The following is an 18,052-nucleotide window of genomic DNA, read 5'->3' as shown; positions in this document are numbered from 1 at the left end:
GTGTAGAATGTAGGAAAATGTAAATACTTATGCACGGAAAGGTAAAAATTTTGGAACCATAGAAGCCTGTGAACAGTATAAATACCTAGAAGTTACATTGAAGAATAAAGAAATAAGAACCAGAGTGATACAGGCACGAAAAGCAATTAACTCTCTGAACGCAAACTTTATAACGCAATATTTATTAACTCCCTAAATTATCGTAATCTATTTTATGGTTCAGAAACTTTGAGAATGGTGGTAAATTATGAAATAGGGATTAGAAAATTAGATAGAATATCAAAATCTACACCTTATGAATGAATTGGACACCACATCACCTGTAAATAAGAGGGGGCCCAAGAAAGACATGACACGAAGCCAATAGCCAATAGTCAATGGGAGGATAGGAGGCAATGGACTTTGACGCACTTTTCTGGAAATAACTCATGAACAAATTATAAACGTTTTCAAAAAATTTCCAGCTTTTTTGAAGACATTCATTGCAATTGCAATTCGGAAGGATCATCTTCCTTGCACTACTGTTATTTCACGATCTATCTACTCCTGATACCTGTTATCAGTTTCTTTCGGTTCTAACATAATTTACCCGTTATAGATATAGCTCGCTTTTTATCTGATAATTTCGCTGAGAAAGTGGACCTATTTTTAAATGCGGGGTTTGGAATTCCTCAAAACCAAGGATTCCGTCCAGTTCGACAAAATTTAAGGGTCTATAGGCGTAGGTAGAAAATGAACTATTAAGTCATATAAATTGTGCAGTGTGAGTAATGAGCATGGGAAAATAATCTTTATGGCGTATTAAAAAATAGTATGTGTTGTCAATATAATGGCAATATTAATAACGGTATTAGTAAAATGCCATAAAAAAAACGTGGAATAATTTTCCTTTGTCAATAAATTTTTTTAAATGCGTTTACATACTCATCGACGAGTGTGTAATCTGAAAATGGGAAAATAGTAATAATAGTTGTGTATGCATCTTGAACGGGAGATGATCACGAAGACATAAAGCGACCCCAAAGAGCTAGCGAAAAACAGTCCATCGTGTTATCAAAAAACAGGAAGAAAAACGTTGATGTGGTTGATAGAACAGTAGCCCATTGAATCATTACGTCAAGAAACAAAGACAGTTCCTCAGATGTTCATAAATATGTAATAAATTGTATATCATATATATAATTGTAAATTTCAAGGGGTGTACGGCCATATTTTGTCTCCAAACCTCCAGATTTAATCACCATCGTCAAAGTTGTACGGATTTGTTGGTATTTTATTTAATTCGCCATTTCTTGATATAATCCATAATTAGACCTGTAGGTAAATGTTAAAATATGTCTCGCCACATATAGAGGGTGTTTCAAAACAAATGCAGAAGAGGGGGTGATTGTTTAAAACAATGGGCAGTTTGTTATCTAAACGTTGGGTAAAAAATTAACCAATAACGTGATATAGCGGTACAAATATGGCGGAAAAATAGTGTATTTATTTTTTTCTTAAAAACAGAAGTACTATAATAAAAACTTTTTTCATATATATATTTTTTTTAATAAGCAGAGATTATTAAATTTGTCTAAAAAGACCTATGCAGTGTTATAAATAACATTTTTTTATTTTATGTTTTATTTAGTAACTTTGTTGTCTGCTGCAGTTTTTTCATAATACTTACTTTCAAAATTAAAAAAAAAATGATTTAGAGCATTGCGTGTCGAAAAAAAGTATTTTAGAAAAATAATCTAGTTCGGCGCTGTCAAACAGTTGTATTTTGTAACAACATTTATCAATTACCTTATACACAATTACATTTTCAAAATAATTTCATAACAAAAATTTCTGATATATGTCTTTAAAAACATTTTATTTAAACAATGTAACTCAAATAAAAGCACAACAAATAGGCAAGGCACCTAAGGCAAAACAAAAAATATAATTCTGATAGTAAGTAAGTGTTAAAAATACCTGTGTTGAAACATAATATACGAGGTGGTTCAAAAAGTAAATTGACTTTTGTAATTGGGCGGGCTACGTACGTTTAGAAGAAGTACAAGCTGTTCTAAGATGGCCCAGGACACGCCAATGACGAACCTCGCTCTGGACACCCCAGCACGTCAATAACTGATGAAAACGTTGAAGAAGTGAAACTTATAGTGTTGAAAAATCGTCGAATCAATTGCAGAGAAGCGGCTGAATACATCGCCTTCTCTATTGACTCGTGTCATGCAATTTGCGTTGTAGAGTTGTTAAATGACTTCAATGATGATCCTAATTTGCTCAGTAAGGTCATAATTGGTGACGAATGGTTATGACGTCGAAACCAAGGCCCAGTCTTTCTACTGGAAGAACCGAGAATCGCCGAAAAAAGCACGTCAAATTCGGTTAAATATTGAGATTTTGCTTTTGAAGGGGACGACAATAATTTTGATAAATAAATAAATATTTTTTTTATTTGAAAACGGTATGTATTATGAAAAAAGTGCAGGAGACAAAAAAAATTCTAAATAATAACATAACATAAAAAAGTACATATTTTTTATGTCACTGCATAGGTTTTTCCTTACATTTAGTGAATAAGAATGATAGGGGTAGTCTAATCTAATCCCATCCACTATATTAAACAAAAAATCACCGACTGAAGTTTTCCGTATTTGTTTTGAAACACCCTGAATTATATAACTCTTATATACAAAATGTTATTTCCCATAAACTACCTAGTGGTCCTTGATATGAACTATTTAATTCGCGTAAATTATTGGTCTAGGGCCTGTTTAGGAATTCTAATAGTAATCATCTCGTTTCAGCGCGTTCAGCTGCCAAAACTGCCGGTCCCGCCACTGGAGGCGACCATGAAAAAATACTCGAAGACTTTGCAGCCGCTGTTAGATGAAAAAGAGTACGAGAGAATCAGACGCATCATCGAGAAATTTGCCGGTGCTGGAGGACTTGGCCCGAAACTCCAGTTGTATTTGATGGACAGAAGAGAGAAAATGGACAACTGGGTATGTACGATACGCGATTATGTCGTATTTGGTCGGCCAAAGCACAAAAATAATTAATAATTTTTCGTGAACTGCTATTCAAACGGGGATTCGGTATAAAATTTTTGAAAATTAATGCAATGCGGCTTTTGTATGTACCAATTTATATAAAATCATATACTGTGTGCCATAGAAATTGCAACACCCAATATAGACTGATAGGAAATTAGGCGTAGGTGTAATCAGATGATTTTACATCCCCATTGTAAATCCGAAACTAACAAATGAGTGATGTTGTCATTTTTGCCCGCTCATCATCTTTCCCGATACTTTGCCTCTCACTACTCCTTTATGACGAGGTATTTATTTAGTTTAACGCATCTGTATTAAAAGAAAATGTCCACCGATGTTCCCGAATGACTGTAGTTGGAAAGTCCGCCGTTTTTTCATTGTTGCGGGAGATAGAACGACAGCAGGTCAATTGAAATTTCCCAGGAAAAGTCCAGGCTGATCAATAAAGGTCCAATTTTTATTTTAAAAAAGAAATACTCACTCTAAGATGGGATTATTGGATTATTGGAGCACAATCACAGTTTTGATTCATTGTTAACGGTAAAAATGTTATGGATTACTTTAAAAATTATAACTATAAAGCACTTTCAGAGGATATAGCAGTTCTTCCGATGGCTAAGAAATTATTTCCTTACCGTGACGCGCAAGGTCACCAGACTTATCGTCTCTTATATATGTATATTACGTCCTATACTGAATGTATAACATATAAATCTTAACGAAGATTATTCTAGCAAAATCTACTATCTACCACAGGTAGATAAATATGAATAAAGTATATTTACATGTACTGATTGTTGCAATTTACTGCTGCTAATGTTCGTCTGTGAAAAGATACAATATATTAGTTTTTCGAAATATTTTAATAACTGAACAACCAAGAAAGATATTAAATTTGTTGGCAGATGAATTGCAAAAACGGTTGTCATAGCAACATTCATGGCACACTGCGTGAAGTGCATGTTTTTCAAAGAACAAGATATAGCAAACAGATGCTGACACTGGCCAAGAGTACGAAGTTTGATAAGTTATAAAGTAGATATATTAGAAGTCTTTAGTAATTCGGATTTTTGGAACTACAAGGGTAAATGCATCATTAAAAAGGTAATAAAAGGAGACGAAACCACGTATATGATTTTTGAATTCGAAAAATGGTAAAAATAAAATTTTTAATTGCCTACATTCGTCATGGATACACAATTTTACCCGAATTAGCCCCTATCTTTTATTTATGTGTTTATGGAAGTCGTCACTGTCTCTCTCACAGGATACTAAGTTGCTTTTTGGGATAGTAGTATTCAGAAAGTATATAGTGTGGGACGTGGAACTCAAATTTCACCATATCTGAAAGGTCCTTCTTACACCAAAGTGTAAATATGATTAATCAATATGCCTAGTTAGTAGACATTTCTCTGAAGCTATTGACTCTGAAAAATAAGTTTAAAAATCGCCTTTTACCTAACTCAACCTTTATTTTAATTATTTTTTTATTTTATTTTATTAATAAAGCTATTCATTGTTTATTATGTTATACTTATAAGGAAAATGTTCTGATTTAAAAATAATAACAACTTTTATACAATATTTCTGAGGATAGAGAATATTTTGTGAAACACCCCGTACATTAAGTACGTTACCAAAACGGAAATGCAACATGCAAAAAGAAAATCCCCGAGACAAATGAAATTTTAAAGAGATACAGAGTTTCTATTATAAAGTCGAAAGAGACATTGTCCGGAATAATTTCGGAAAGGGTTTGGATGCCGGGAGCAAACCTAGTTTCCCGGGGGAGATTAAAAATTATAATTGGATTGACGAGAGGGAGAACACTCCGTTTGTATTTGCGTAGGTGGTTGAAATTTTGCCAAAATTCTAAAGCAAACTTTGTCTCCGTTGTGCAAAGAAGAGTCTTTGGTGGATTTTGTTGTGAGCTCTGTACATATTTATTAATCGATGGCCGTTGTCAAGTACGAATTTTTGTATACGGGGAGCACACACGACGTATAAGCGATGATTCAGTATCCCATTAAAGTTCATGGGTGCTTCAACTTCGTTCTAGATGTTGTGACTGAATTTTTTAAATTAAAATGAATTCGCATGAAAATAACTATGGCTTAAGGATATCATAAGGATATATCATTAAGGATATTTTTGGTAGATACAAAGTATCCCAATTTTGACAGACTATAATTCGAAAACAAAAACATATGTTTTCAATGAATCTCTTACATTTACTCAACTTAATAATAATACATTTATATATAATCATAACACATTTATCCTGCAATATTCGATTAAAAATAAAATAAATACCATAATATTAAATAAATTGCAAAAAAATTGATGAAAACAATTATAACAATTGTTCGAAGTTGAACTATGGAATAATAGACCACAACCATTTCTAAATCATTAGTCCCCATGAGTAATAAAATAACTGTGGCGAAATAAATACACATACGCGTGGATCAAAAATGGAAAATAGGTATGAAACTGGACTTACTCGAAAATCACTTGCACCTTGCTTTGAAAATGTATTATTAACTATTATTATTAACGTCTTTATTCGCCATAATTTACAAAGGAAAAAAAAAAGAAACAATGGCTAATATAACAATTACATTACATTGTAAATAGGTGAAGCGTAGTCCAAATGGACGTTTTTAAGATTAAAATAACCGATACAACAATAATTCATACTACACCTTATCGATAATCCTAAAGGAAATAGCATATTATGCAAGAAGTGCGGTAAACGGCTCATGAGTTTATTTGACACGAGCGGAGCGAGTTTTTAATAAACGAGTGAGTTAAAAAGTTTACCTCGAACGTGTTGCATACTATACTTTTTCTACGACCGTTAGTTTTTGCAAAACAACACGCATACATTCACTGACATGAATGTCAGAATTGACAAGCGTCAAAATTCAAAGCCTGGGAAATATCTCCGAAAACATCCGATTTCTCCCAAATCCGTGCGGTAAAATCTCGGAAATGTCCGAAGTGGTTCGGATACATGGGAAATGAAATTGACGTGGTAAAGTGACGGTTTCTGCACGCTAGATCGGTGGTGTAATTAGGTTTTTACAGACAGGAATGGAAAAACAACATTGATGTATAATTACCGAATGTTACTCTCAGATAACAACTAATTCTTGAGTCTCTTTTTAAAAGTTTTGATTGTATAGTTATGATAATCCACTGACAATTTATTGAAAAGACTAGGAGCCACATAAAAAAATGACCGCTTGAACGCTGCAGAGGTGCGGCGGTATGATAAGAACTGACGTTCTCAGTTCTGGACAATTTCTCAATCACAACGTTGTGAGTAAAGCATAAGTGGTGAAAATTTCGGTTCAGTTTTAATCTACATGACTCAGCAATTTTGTAACTTATTCTTTCGAACTTTCTGATACCATAGGAGAACCGATAGCATTAATTCTGAACTTTTTTAGCCTAGGACCATCCCTCCGCAGCAATGCCGGTCCATACATAGAGTCGCAGTAGGACACTCTAGATAGAATTAAACTCTCACACAAGCACATTTGGTGGCATAATACTCTTATTTTGGTAGAGTAGTTTAAGTGTGTGTCATATGATGTTAAGACTAAGATTATGCCCTGAAGAAACTGTGACCATCGAAGTCATGTCCTTATTTATTTTTTGATTGGCTTGAACTTTCTGAAAGATGATATGACAAATACATCTAAGTATCATGCGCATAGTGGTGTGTGATGCAGGTGTCGACATACGTTTGGAAGTCAGCGATATAGGTGGAAAATAGTAGGGGCCCAAGTAAAGACGCCTAAGGAACTGCCTGCAGAATCTTCATTGTAGCCGACAATTTACTCACATATGAGACCCTCTGTTGTCGATTTCTCAAATAATCCCCAATCAAACCAACGAACGATGGGTGAAAACCGTAGTAGTCCAATTTATTACACAAAAGCTTTACTTTAGTCAAGCAGAATCAAACTAGTCACTTCCCCGCTGTCCACAGCGCACTTGAAATTATATTATTTTGAAAGACATAATCAGAGATTTGTTCCTTCATAAGTTTCTCCAAGACTTTAGAAATGACAGGCAGAATTCTCATTTGCTTCAAGTGGGAAAATTCTTTTGGACTATAAACTTTCGGCTTCTCTTGGAAACTTGCTCTATAGTATACAGTAATTAAGAATGTGGGTCATATGATCTACTAAATAGAGACATAATCCGAACCAGCAGCATTGTTCTTTAACGAATTTGGAATCCCTATAACAGTTCTCTTGGTAACTCTTTTAAATTTCAAATTTAGAGTTTGAGAGATTTTTTGTGACATGTTTCTCAAGCAGAGTCTACTGCTGAGAATTTTTCACTGTGGTGAAAATAACTGTTAGTAGACTCAAGATCAGTGAGGTGCTTTTTTTTCCCTCTCTTCATAATGCTAGCAGTATGGTTGCGAAGAGTCTTGCAGTGTGCCCAGCGCTCCTCCGTTCTTGTCTATTTAAATTTGCCGTAAGCATTATCTATAATTTTCATTGCGTGTTTAATTTCAGCGGAAAGCCAAGGACCTGGTGGTCTTGTAACTTTTAGTAGATTTTAGTAGTACATTTTTCCAATCCACTCTCTGCAAAAGCTCGAAGACTGTCTCTGATCTAAGTTTCGAAAATTTAGTAAAAGTAAAAAACTTGCAGAACTTCGAAACCTCTGAACCATGAACAAATGATAACACAATGATCTGAAATAATGTGTAGGTTAATGACATTTGCGTCGGTCGCATTCTGGCTATCTGACTTCACAATCAGGTGGATCAGTGTTTGAGAATTACCTGTTATCCTGGTGATAAGGTTTTTAAACAAAGAGAACCGGTTTTATAAAGTTTTTTTGAACAGGAGATGTCTTATGTAGTGGCATTTTATTTTATTTGTCAAGTAAGATGGACTGTTACTAAAAATAATATTGTGAAAACTATTTACAAATCTTCTGGATTCTTCCTGCATCAATTTATGAACAACCGAAGCAGGAGGAATCCACAAGATTTGTAAATAGTATTACACTAGCCTGTAGAAGTTTCTTTGCACATTCAACTATAGTTAAAACAACTTAACACTAGAGAATTTAATTTTTTGAGCCTCAAACGATAAAGTAACTTTAAGGAGGTTCCTTTTGTAAATAATACTCAACTTGCTCTATAAAACGGAAATCTCTGTTAATTCTTAGGTCAAGATTGTTTGCACAATTTTTAAACTGTAAAACTTTGTATCTTAAATTCAGACGTGCTCGGAAATCTGAGTTTATTTATTTCAATCAATTTTTGGTCCGTGTACTGGGGACAAATGAATGTAATACCAGCACTCAGAAAAATAATGCATGTTAAAATGCCCATTGTAATAAATCAACTCTCTGGTACAATTTAACTAATCAAAATATAACATTTAATGCTTTTGAACAATGAATATTTTGCTAATGGTATCATCAGTTAATATAGTTTTCACAAAAATTTATTTCTTTTCCTTTTTCAGGGAATAAACAATATCGGTTAGCTAGAAAAATAATATTTTTGAAACAATATCCCTTAAAAAATATATACTAATATTTTTTGACAAATATTTTTTTAAGCTTAAGAAAATACATAAATGTTCTGAATTTCTACGTGCGCGCTTTTTCCGAAGGTTTTTTAAGACATTAAGATTATTATAAATTTGAGGCGTTCTCTAACATTCCCGAGAAAAAAAACGCCCGGGGGGTGGGGGGGCACCGGAGCGTCCCTTAAATTCTCCACAGAGACATCCAATTACCGAAATGCACAAGCACCCGGGCGTGCCGAATCGGGCGGCGTTTGGGGGGAGGTTTCCCCACCCAACCTGATCTCGTTAGTTACGAAAATTGTTTGATCACCAGAACGTAAAGTAAACGTGGGCATTTTCCGTGGCACTTAACGCTCAGCGCTTGGCAACTGTATTTTTTCACCGGCTGCAACGTCGCAAACACTCGGCTGAAGTACGGTTTTTTATTTAGGAACGTCGGCACCGGCATTATAATTTAAGTTTACTGTATCAAAAATGTCAATGGCTTATTGTAGCTTTATAAAAAAAAACAATTAAATTAACGCTAGTTGTAAAGGGTTCCATGTATAAGGTTTAATATACCGGGTGACACAAGAAAGTGGGAACACTATAACTTTTAAACGGCTTGAGGTAGTGATTTGAAATTTAGAAGGGTTAATATAGGCCGAATGTCCAATTTTTTGACAATATGTAGTCAATAGTTGCACTTTCGAATTTTGAATACCACAGCCTATATTTTGTTGCATTTTTAGATTAAGGAGATCATTCTACGTCAGATAGGACGTTTTTTTTCTTTTTTTTTGTAAATTGTAAATTGTAAATCAACTATAATTTTTTTTAAGATAACCTGATTTTTTCAAATAGCACCCTAGTGGAAACAAACCGTGACAGTGTGTACATTTTTATCTGATCATCGATTTGTCGTGTTGTCGATTTGGATTATCATGGAAAACAATAATCAATTTACAAATGGAGAAAAAGTTGATATGTTTCTGATATATGGGGAATGCAGAAAAAACTCTCGACAGGCCCGTGCATTGTATGCACCCTTCTATCCGGGACGTCGTAATATTGTGTTTTTATAAAAATGTATTTATTTATCTGATTTTGAAAATTTTGGTGTCAAAATGTTGCAAAAAAAGTACCGGTTTTAAAAAGTTTTTGTTTCCACTAGGGTACTATTTGAAAAAACTAGGTTATTCTGAAAAATTAATAGTTCATTACATTAAATGCTATTTACCACTAGACAAGTAAAGAAAAGTTTCATTTACAATTTTTCCAATGATAAGTAAATTTATGATGGTCACAGCCTCCTGGACACAATTTTCAAAAATTAAGTTAAAATTTAAAAAAACAAAAAAAAAGAGAAAAACGTAGAATAATCTGCTGGATTCCAAAAATGCAAAAAAAGCATAGATAACTGTCGTTGTGAAAATATTGGACATTCAGCTATCGCTATCTCAGGCCGTTTAAAATTTATAGAGTGTTCGCACTTTCTTGTCTCAGCCGTGTTATAAGGAATATCAAAAAACTTGAGACAAAATCTGTTTGATTTCACTTATACTTTTAAAATATTATATTGTTATTGTTTGTATTTTCTTGAGCGGCTAACAACTTTCTTGTAATAAATAGTACACTCCTATATTAAGGCATTGTTATATTCTGCGGATCTTTCTCAAAATAGACCTAGGTCTTACCGTCTTTAACATATTTTGATTGAATCAAAAGTGACGTTCGATTCCTTCGTCTCCACTAACTTTATTGCATATTTTCAATTAATTTCCTTATTTGAGGACCTGGGAGAGAGAGAGAGAGAACCCGTTCAACGTAGAAATATAAATAGTCAACGGATATAAATAGATACTAGATAGAATAATAATGTGTAAATAGTTAGTGACTTTAATAGGTCTACTCCTTATAACTAAGCAATGAAGCATTGTCTTCAAAATATTATTTTTCAATTTCTTCCAAAAACCTCCAAGGGACCAATGTTTTCTTCTTCTTCTTCTTCTGCTTCTTTTATGTTCCCATAGTCTCCATTGTACCATTCTTTTAGTCCAGGGGTCAATCTCCGCTCAGGTCCATTTATCTGCCGATTACATCTTCTACTCCTGTTCTTCTACTGATTTCTTCAGTTCATCATCTGCAGTTTTTCTTATACAGCATTCCAGTATTAATTTTTTAAAGACATGTTTCAGTGTGAGGGTGAATCATTTTCAGAAGATGGGGTCTCCCTGTATTTCGGCTACATTTATTTGGATGGTAGCTTTGTTATATCGGGTGTCCTGAAAGGGTAGGGGGTATTTGTAAATTCAATTGACAACAAACCAGAAGTCAGAAATATATATATATATATATATATATATATATATATATATATATATATATATATATATATATATATATATATATATATATATATATATATATATATATATATATATCCCTACATGTGGTCGCCCTTGCCGGTCTTCAAAAAAATACCTGCTAATATCTGTTAAATTTTTCTATGAGTGTGCGTATTGTTGCTCTATCGTATCTTGTGAATTAGAACGACCTATGCGCTATGCCACGCATCTGGGATGACAGTGTATGGTGCACAGGGTACACTTTTTGGGGTATTTAAGTAATGTTCTAAAGATAGAGAGTCGCGGTTTACGTGACACTGGCTACTTTTTTGTGAAATTAAGATGCCGTCAAAAGAATTATCATGGACCTATTGGTTTTTGAGATACAGGATGAAAAATAAATATTAGTAAAAAGTTGATTTGAAAATTAAGCTCGAAATTCAATTGTTTCCATTTTTTACTTTATTTGAAGCAGTAGGCCATAGTAAGTCAACTAAATCAACTAAAAATAAAATATATCTAAGCAGTTATTACTATACCAGACAATCTTTACTTAATTTCGAAAAACCAGGATGCAAATATATTTTTTTGAAATAATAATGTCTTATTAATATGATAAATATTATGTTATTATATTGTTAAGTAGATAGTTAGCTATGACTCGTCCATTAAAAACAAAAAGCAAGAACTTACGTAGACTGTCAGCTTTTTATTATATTTTTATTACCCATCCATTTGTTTTTTCTGTGTTTATTTCATTTGAATTAATTTTCTATAGTAATGGCAGTGTATGAAAATTTTGAAAAATATGAAATGGTGGTTTTATACAATGCAATAAAAATGCCCAAGACGCTTAGGAATTATAGTACCACAGGTTAGGTCTTTAAAGGAATATAGTCAGCATAATTTTTATATTATTGAAACGTTTATTGTTTCTGTATTCAACCACGTCCTAAAAATTATTATCATCTTGCAAACACATAGAACAAGTAGTGGGGGTACCAAAATCGACTGCCCAAAGAATTTAAAAAAAATACAAATAATATTCATACAAGTCTACGAGTGTTTAACATTTTCATTTTGGCAATGTCGAGGCTCGGATGCAGTTTTGGTACTGGTATTTCCAATAAAAACGAATCAACGATTCTTTTGGGAAACTTGTAATATGGCCCGAGCAATGCTACTTTTCAAGTTCAGGAACTTTTTATCGCCATAACACATGCAACTGGTCTACAGAAAACCACTCTTTAATTTTTGAAAGGGCCCAACAAAGACGCTTTGGGGTTTTGGTATCGTGTTTTGTTTTGGGACAACGAATAGCCTACCGAATTTATGAATGAGATCATAATGGATTCTATGGAAAAAATCCTATAACAACGTTTTCTAAATTCCTCAATAACTTAAAAGAGAACGGAGATACGAGTGTGTCCCAAAATCCATGGTTTTCGATTTCACCCTGTATCTCATAAAATGCAGCCAGTGGTTCGTAAACCAAATCCTTTTATTTTAAAAAATAACCGAGATACCCCATAAAAGTGCCCAAAATCGGATACCCGGTACATTTATTCATAAGAATTTTAATTTCCATACTTTATATGGCATTCTTTGATTAGTTTCCTTTTTTATCGTTCATTTCTTCCATTTCTTTCCAGGGTCCTAGGAATTTTCATAATTGTATTTCTTTTCCTCGATCGTTTCGTTATTGCAGTTTCAAATGTGTTGTCTTACTTTCTTATTTAGTTATTTGCTAATATTCTTATCAAATTATCAATGTATCCTGTTTCAGTCCGTTCTTGGTTCTTGGGCATAGTTAGTTGCTGTTTTTATTGCTTATTTATGTCGTTAAAATTTCTTGATGCATATGAAAATCTTGTGATATGTATTTATCATGTACATATTTATTCTATGGTTATATTTTTATATAAGCATATCGTTGCTAAACTTTGCCGTATTTTGTAAAGAAATTCGATTGTGTGTTTCAATACAATCCCAATCAGACGTTGAACATTGAATATTGGTAGTTACTGGGTTGAATTTGTTTGAATTTCTCTCTCTCTCTCTCTCTTTTCTACTTCGACAAAACAACGCCGAGTTTAATGAGAGTGTAATATAAATATAGACTTTGTTAGTTTCCGCCCAAGTCACTAATGGATTGGAACATTCCATTGTTTATTTATTTAGTTGACGGACAGTGCGTTTTCCGTTTTTAATTTGTATAAGTGACATACGGAAGATTAAATTTACCAAAAGCGTATTTTTGTGGACTACTATCATATTATTATGGCCGGGTAATTGCTTGAAAAGGTTTCGATTTTGCTAAAGTGTTATTTAATGGTGGATAATAATCGATTGTGTTGTTACTTTACTAACTTTTTACTTTTAGAGAGGAAATTAAGTTTCAAAACAATATTTTTCTGATTTTTGCTTTTTGCTTATACATTTCCATCTACACCCTATTATCAAAACAATTTCCTGGCACTCCTAATTGCTTTTAATATGCTTTCTTGTAGTAGAATATTATGTATAAACTAGTAAAAATGAAAAATAATTGAAAAATAGTTTGAGATATTTGACAAATTGACTAATTTTGAGTACCTATAATATCGACATTTCTGGCCAGTGATGCAAAACGTCGTTCTTGGTCTATACGACAGTCTACAGTGGTGTTGGATTTCTTAAGATGCCTTTTCGTTGTACAAGAACAATTTCCATTTGTTAGGGAATCATTTGAAAAATATGGAGAATCAATCTAACTCGCGAAAAGTGTTAGTTCATTAAGCTCTGCCCGTGCCAAATAAACTCGTGACTCAGTTGCACTTGTTGCCCAATATACTATTATGATGTTGGGTGAATCACTCAAGCCGTTTGAGGTGCAATAACGCTTGCAATGCAATGGATCGTGTCATTTTTGTTGCTTTTAAGATACAATTCTGAGGACCAACCTAGTGACTTTTATGTCAACCCTCTAAATATCACATAACAAATTACAACTTATGTATATAATAAAACAATGTACCCATAACCTTTAAAAAACGTTCAAGACAAATATTACAAACAAATGTATAACAAACAACAAGACAGAATGTCTTTGAATTTATTTGTTGATAAATTTTTTAGCCTTTGGAGGAAGCAAATTATAATAGTTTGATACTGCGTAACTTCTTGGAGGAGAAATATTATCTTTTATAAAACATATGATTGAGCTTTGGTTTCAATAACTGTTCTTTAATACGGTTATAGCAACTGTGAACATCAATGTATTTCTTATGTTAATCTTAATTTTTATGTTTAACTGAGAGTATTCTAAAAGATCCTTTTACGGGATTGTCTCAGAGGAAGATTAAAAATCGACCTAAGAAGCTTCTTTTGCTACCCTTCCTAAATCACTAACTTGCCTCTAGTTTGCAAATTATATGAAACAGAAAAGTACGCTCCGGCATAGAAAAAAACAGTTAGTGGCCTCTCAAGAAATTGATTCGCGAAAGACGTTTGCTTTAGTTTACTTCAGATACTATCTATCCCAACACAAGAGCCGCAGGTTGTCTGATGTTGGTAGTCATATTTTAATTCCGAACACGTTAAGCAACATAGCAGGGAATATTTTTCCATTTGCATCTACTTACAAGATTTGATGCTGCAGGTGAAAGGGCCTTAAGTCAACCCCTACTCAACAAGACTGTACCATCTTTTGTTATATTGCGTTTCTATGGAAATATTACCATTTTATTTTACAATTAGAATTACACAATACGATACAATTGTAACAATGGCGTGTTTTTATTTGGAAATATATTTTGTTATTAATTAAAATCATTAGTTCTTAATCACCCTATATTTATTTCCAACAAAATTGAATATAATCTAATTGAATAATTACTATCGTGCACTATAGACTGAAAAATCTACGTGTGCACTTTGATATGGCGCTAAAATTTATTTCTTTCTGCTCCCTCCTGATGCCCAATTACATACCAATCTAGCATACGGAAAGTGTCATTCTACCACGCTAGTGTCGTTTCCCACGAATCCGAGTCACTTCGGACATTTCCACATAATTTACACACCAGTGTGGAAAACGACATTGCTCACGAATTTATTTGGCACGAGCGGAGCGAGTGTTTAATAAACGAGTGACTCAACAAGTTTACCAAACTTGTTGCATACTAGACTTTTTCTATGACCATTAGTCACATTCACTGACAAACGTCAAAATTCAAGTTGTGCGATGATATCTCGGAAAACATCTGATTGCTTCCAAACCCGTACGGTAATATCCCGTAAATATCTGAAGTATTGTAAAATGACGAGTGACTTAAAAAGTTTACCAATCGTGTTGCATACTATACCTTTTCTATGACCCTTAGTCTTTGGGTACATTTTTGCAAAACAACGCCAATACAGCCACTGACGTCAAAATTCAAGCCGTGCTGTAATATTTCCGAAAACATCCGATTGCTCCCAAAGCCGGCCGCGATAATATCCCGGAAATATCCGAAGTGGTTGGGATCCGTGGGAAACGAAACTCACGTGGTATACTGGGTATAATTAGGTATTTTACAGAAGGGAGTAGCATATTATTATTAGTAGCATATTATGCAACAAGGGCCGTAAACGGCATTTGACTCACGAGTTTATTTGACACGAGCGGAGCGCAGCGGAGTGAGTTTTTAATAAACAAGTGACTTAAAAAGTTTACAGAACGTGTTGCATACTATATTTTATCTACGACCGTTAGTTTTTGGTACATTTTCGCGAAAAAACATTAATACATTCACTGACATGACCGTCAGTATTTTACAGGCGGGAGTAGAAAAAAGCGTATTACCTATATGATACAAATGAAATGAGTTGTATGTAAATGAATTATACAGTTCTTATCATGTTTATTATTATATCATTTTTTATTCTTGAATTCAATAGTAACATGTTAAATAATTTTGGAGCATTTTCAATCGATAGTTCAATTATGGTCTACTACTAAAGTAGAGTCCCTTATACAATAAAATCAACCCCAAAAAATTAACAAAGGCTTCGAGTCGGAGGAATCGATATATTTACATCTGCAAACGTCAGTTTTGATAAAATTCAAAATATGTCAGAAAAATAAATAAATCCAGCAACATTTGTGTTTTTTGATTTTTACAGGTTCTGACATAAGGTTAGTTAACCAAACAACCTTATTTTCAGGCATACGAGTACTGGCTAAACGACATGTACCTCAACTGTCGATTACCGAACCCGATCAATTCGAACCCCGGCATGGTTTTCCCGCCCAGAAAATTCACGACGATCCTCGACGTTGCCAGATTTACGGCCCGATTGATCGACGCCGCTTTGAACCACAAAGACATCTTAAATCTCAAAGCGCTGCCAGTAGAGAAAGCGACATCTAGAGAACCCGGTCAGCCGCTGTGCATGTCGCAGTACTATAGGATCCTCGGATGCTGCAGGATACCGGGCAGGATCAGAGACGCTCAGTATATCGCCGAGTTTCCCAAGGACGGCGAGCAATTGAGCGAGCACGTCATAGTAATGTGTAGAAGTCAGCAGTACTGCGTCCCAGTCCACGCTGCCGATAGAGGGCGCTTAACCGAAGATGAAATCTGCGCGCAACTCTTGTACATTCTCGACGACGCGCCCTGCTTACCTGACATCAAACCGGTCGGTCTACTAACAGGTTGGAAACGGTCACTATGGGCGGAAGCTCGAGAGGACCTGATGAAGGAAGAAAGGAACAGAAGAAACCTCGAGCTAATCACCAAATCGCTACTGGTGGTGTGTCTAGATGAAGCGCTAACTAACAACTTCAACTGCAGACTCCAGCGAGGCGGCAAAGGATTTTACGCGGGTTCCAGGGACGAAAGCAACCTAGCTCACCAAATGATCCACGGTGGCGGAAGTCAATTCAATTCGGCCAACCGCTGGTTCGACAAGACCGTCCAGCTGATCGTCTCCGGCGACGGCGCTTGCGGCCTCTGCTACGAGCATTCGATGGCGGAAGGTGTGGCCGTCGTTCAATTGCTAGAGGGTTTTTGGAAACACGCGGAGTCTTTACCGCAATCGTCGGACGTCCCGGCTGCCTGCGGGAGTCATCTGCCACCTCCCGAAAGATTGGAATGGATTCTGGAAGCTTCGGACATGAAACGAATCGAAGATGCGGCCCAAGTGCTAGACGACCTGATCAAAGATCTAGATTTTCAGGTGTATCGGTACGAGGGTTATGGGAAAAACTTTATGAAGTCTCGCAAGGTGAGCCCCGACGTCTATATCCAACTGGCATTGCAGCTCGCGTATTACAAACTGTATGGGAAGCTCGCGGCCACGTACGAAAGTGCCAGCACGAGGAGGTTCCTGCTGGGTAGGGTAGACTGCATTAGGTCCGCTAGCCCGGAGGCGCTCGAATGGGTCAAAGCCATGACCCAGCCCAGAGATGAAGCTGACGATATCGGTAACAAGAAGGTAATAAGATTATAAGTTCAGTGACACTACCAGCAGTGGTGCGTAATAACTATAAGTTCGAGTTATTCGTTTCCACAGTCAAAGTTACTCTTGTGTGGTATAACTTGTGGAGTATATTGAATATTGTCTTACATTACTACTATACTACTATAAAAAAATTAGAAGGACAATAAACATTGACGATAAGACAAATCCTCTTCTTATTCCTTTATCTCTACTAATTCGTTACTAATTCTCACTTCTGCAATACGTCTCGCTGCTGATGCTCATTATCGCCCAGGAATTGAGATATTGACATTTATTTCCAGCTTCCAATGGAATTTTTCTTGGGAATGAAGATGCGTTTAGCACAATTAGAGTTGTCGTTGTACTCTGGAATTTAATACCAATTACTTCCTCCTCTGTATACCAATAATGAACCTCGACGGTGCTTTTGTATACTATTTCCATTGTTTAGAGATTTCCTCTGGCTCCTGGATGATCTGTAAATAGTAATTCTTGGTCAAACAAGGGGTAATGCTCAATTTTGTCCAAAAACCATTGACAAAAATTAGCACACAAGTGAAAATCTCTGAGAAGTCATGCTTGTACTCGTCGAATATGATATGGCTGCAAAATTTTCCAAACCAAAATATGCGTGATATTCAAA

At 34.8% G+C, this 18,052-nt stretch overlaps 1 protein-coding gene across 3 annotated transcripts in view; it reads left to right on the top strand.

Annotated features, from left to right (window-relative positions):
• Window positions 1-18,052, top strand: part of LOC132702514 (vesicular acetylcholine transporter-like) — a 141,879-nt gene that overhangs the window by 111,951 nt on the left and 11,876 nt on the right. For 2 of the 3 annotated variants that reach the window (XM_060671184.1, XM_060671183.1), the window contains 2 exons: window positions 2,799-2,996; window positions 16,132-17,403. In XM_060671184.1, the coding sequence (XP_060527167.1) occupies window positions 2,844-2,996; window positions 16,132-17,403 (1,425 nt within the window). In that variant the 5' untranslated portion in view covers window positions 2,799-2,843. Of the gene's footprint in view, window positions 1-2,798; window positions 2,997-16,131; window positions 17,404-18,052 lie in introns of those variants that run through there. The other variant, XR_009618893.1, reaches the window with a different exon arrangement.

This window comes from Cylas formicarius, unplaced genomic scaffold, assembly GCF_029955315.1.
Source record: "Cylas formicarius isolate icCylForm1 unplaced genomic scaffold, icCylForm1.1 PGA_scaffold_5__7_contigs__length_24384050, whole genome shotgun sequence".
Classification (NCBI taxonomy): Eukaryota; Metazoa; Arthropoda; class Insecta; order Coleoptera; family Brentidae; genus Cylas; species Cylas formicarius.
Note: the sequence above shows the minus strand (reverse complement) of the source record. Positions and strands in the feature narration are given on the sequence as shown.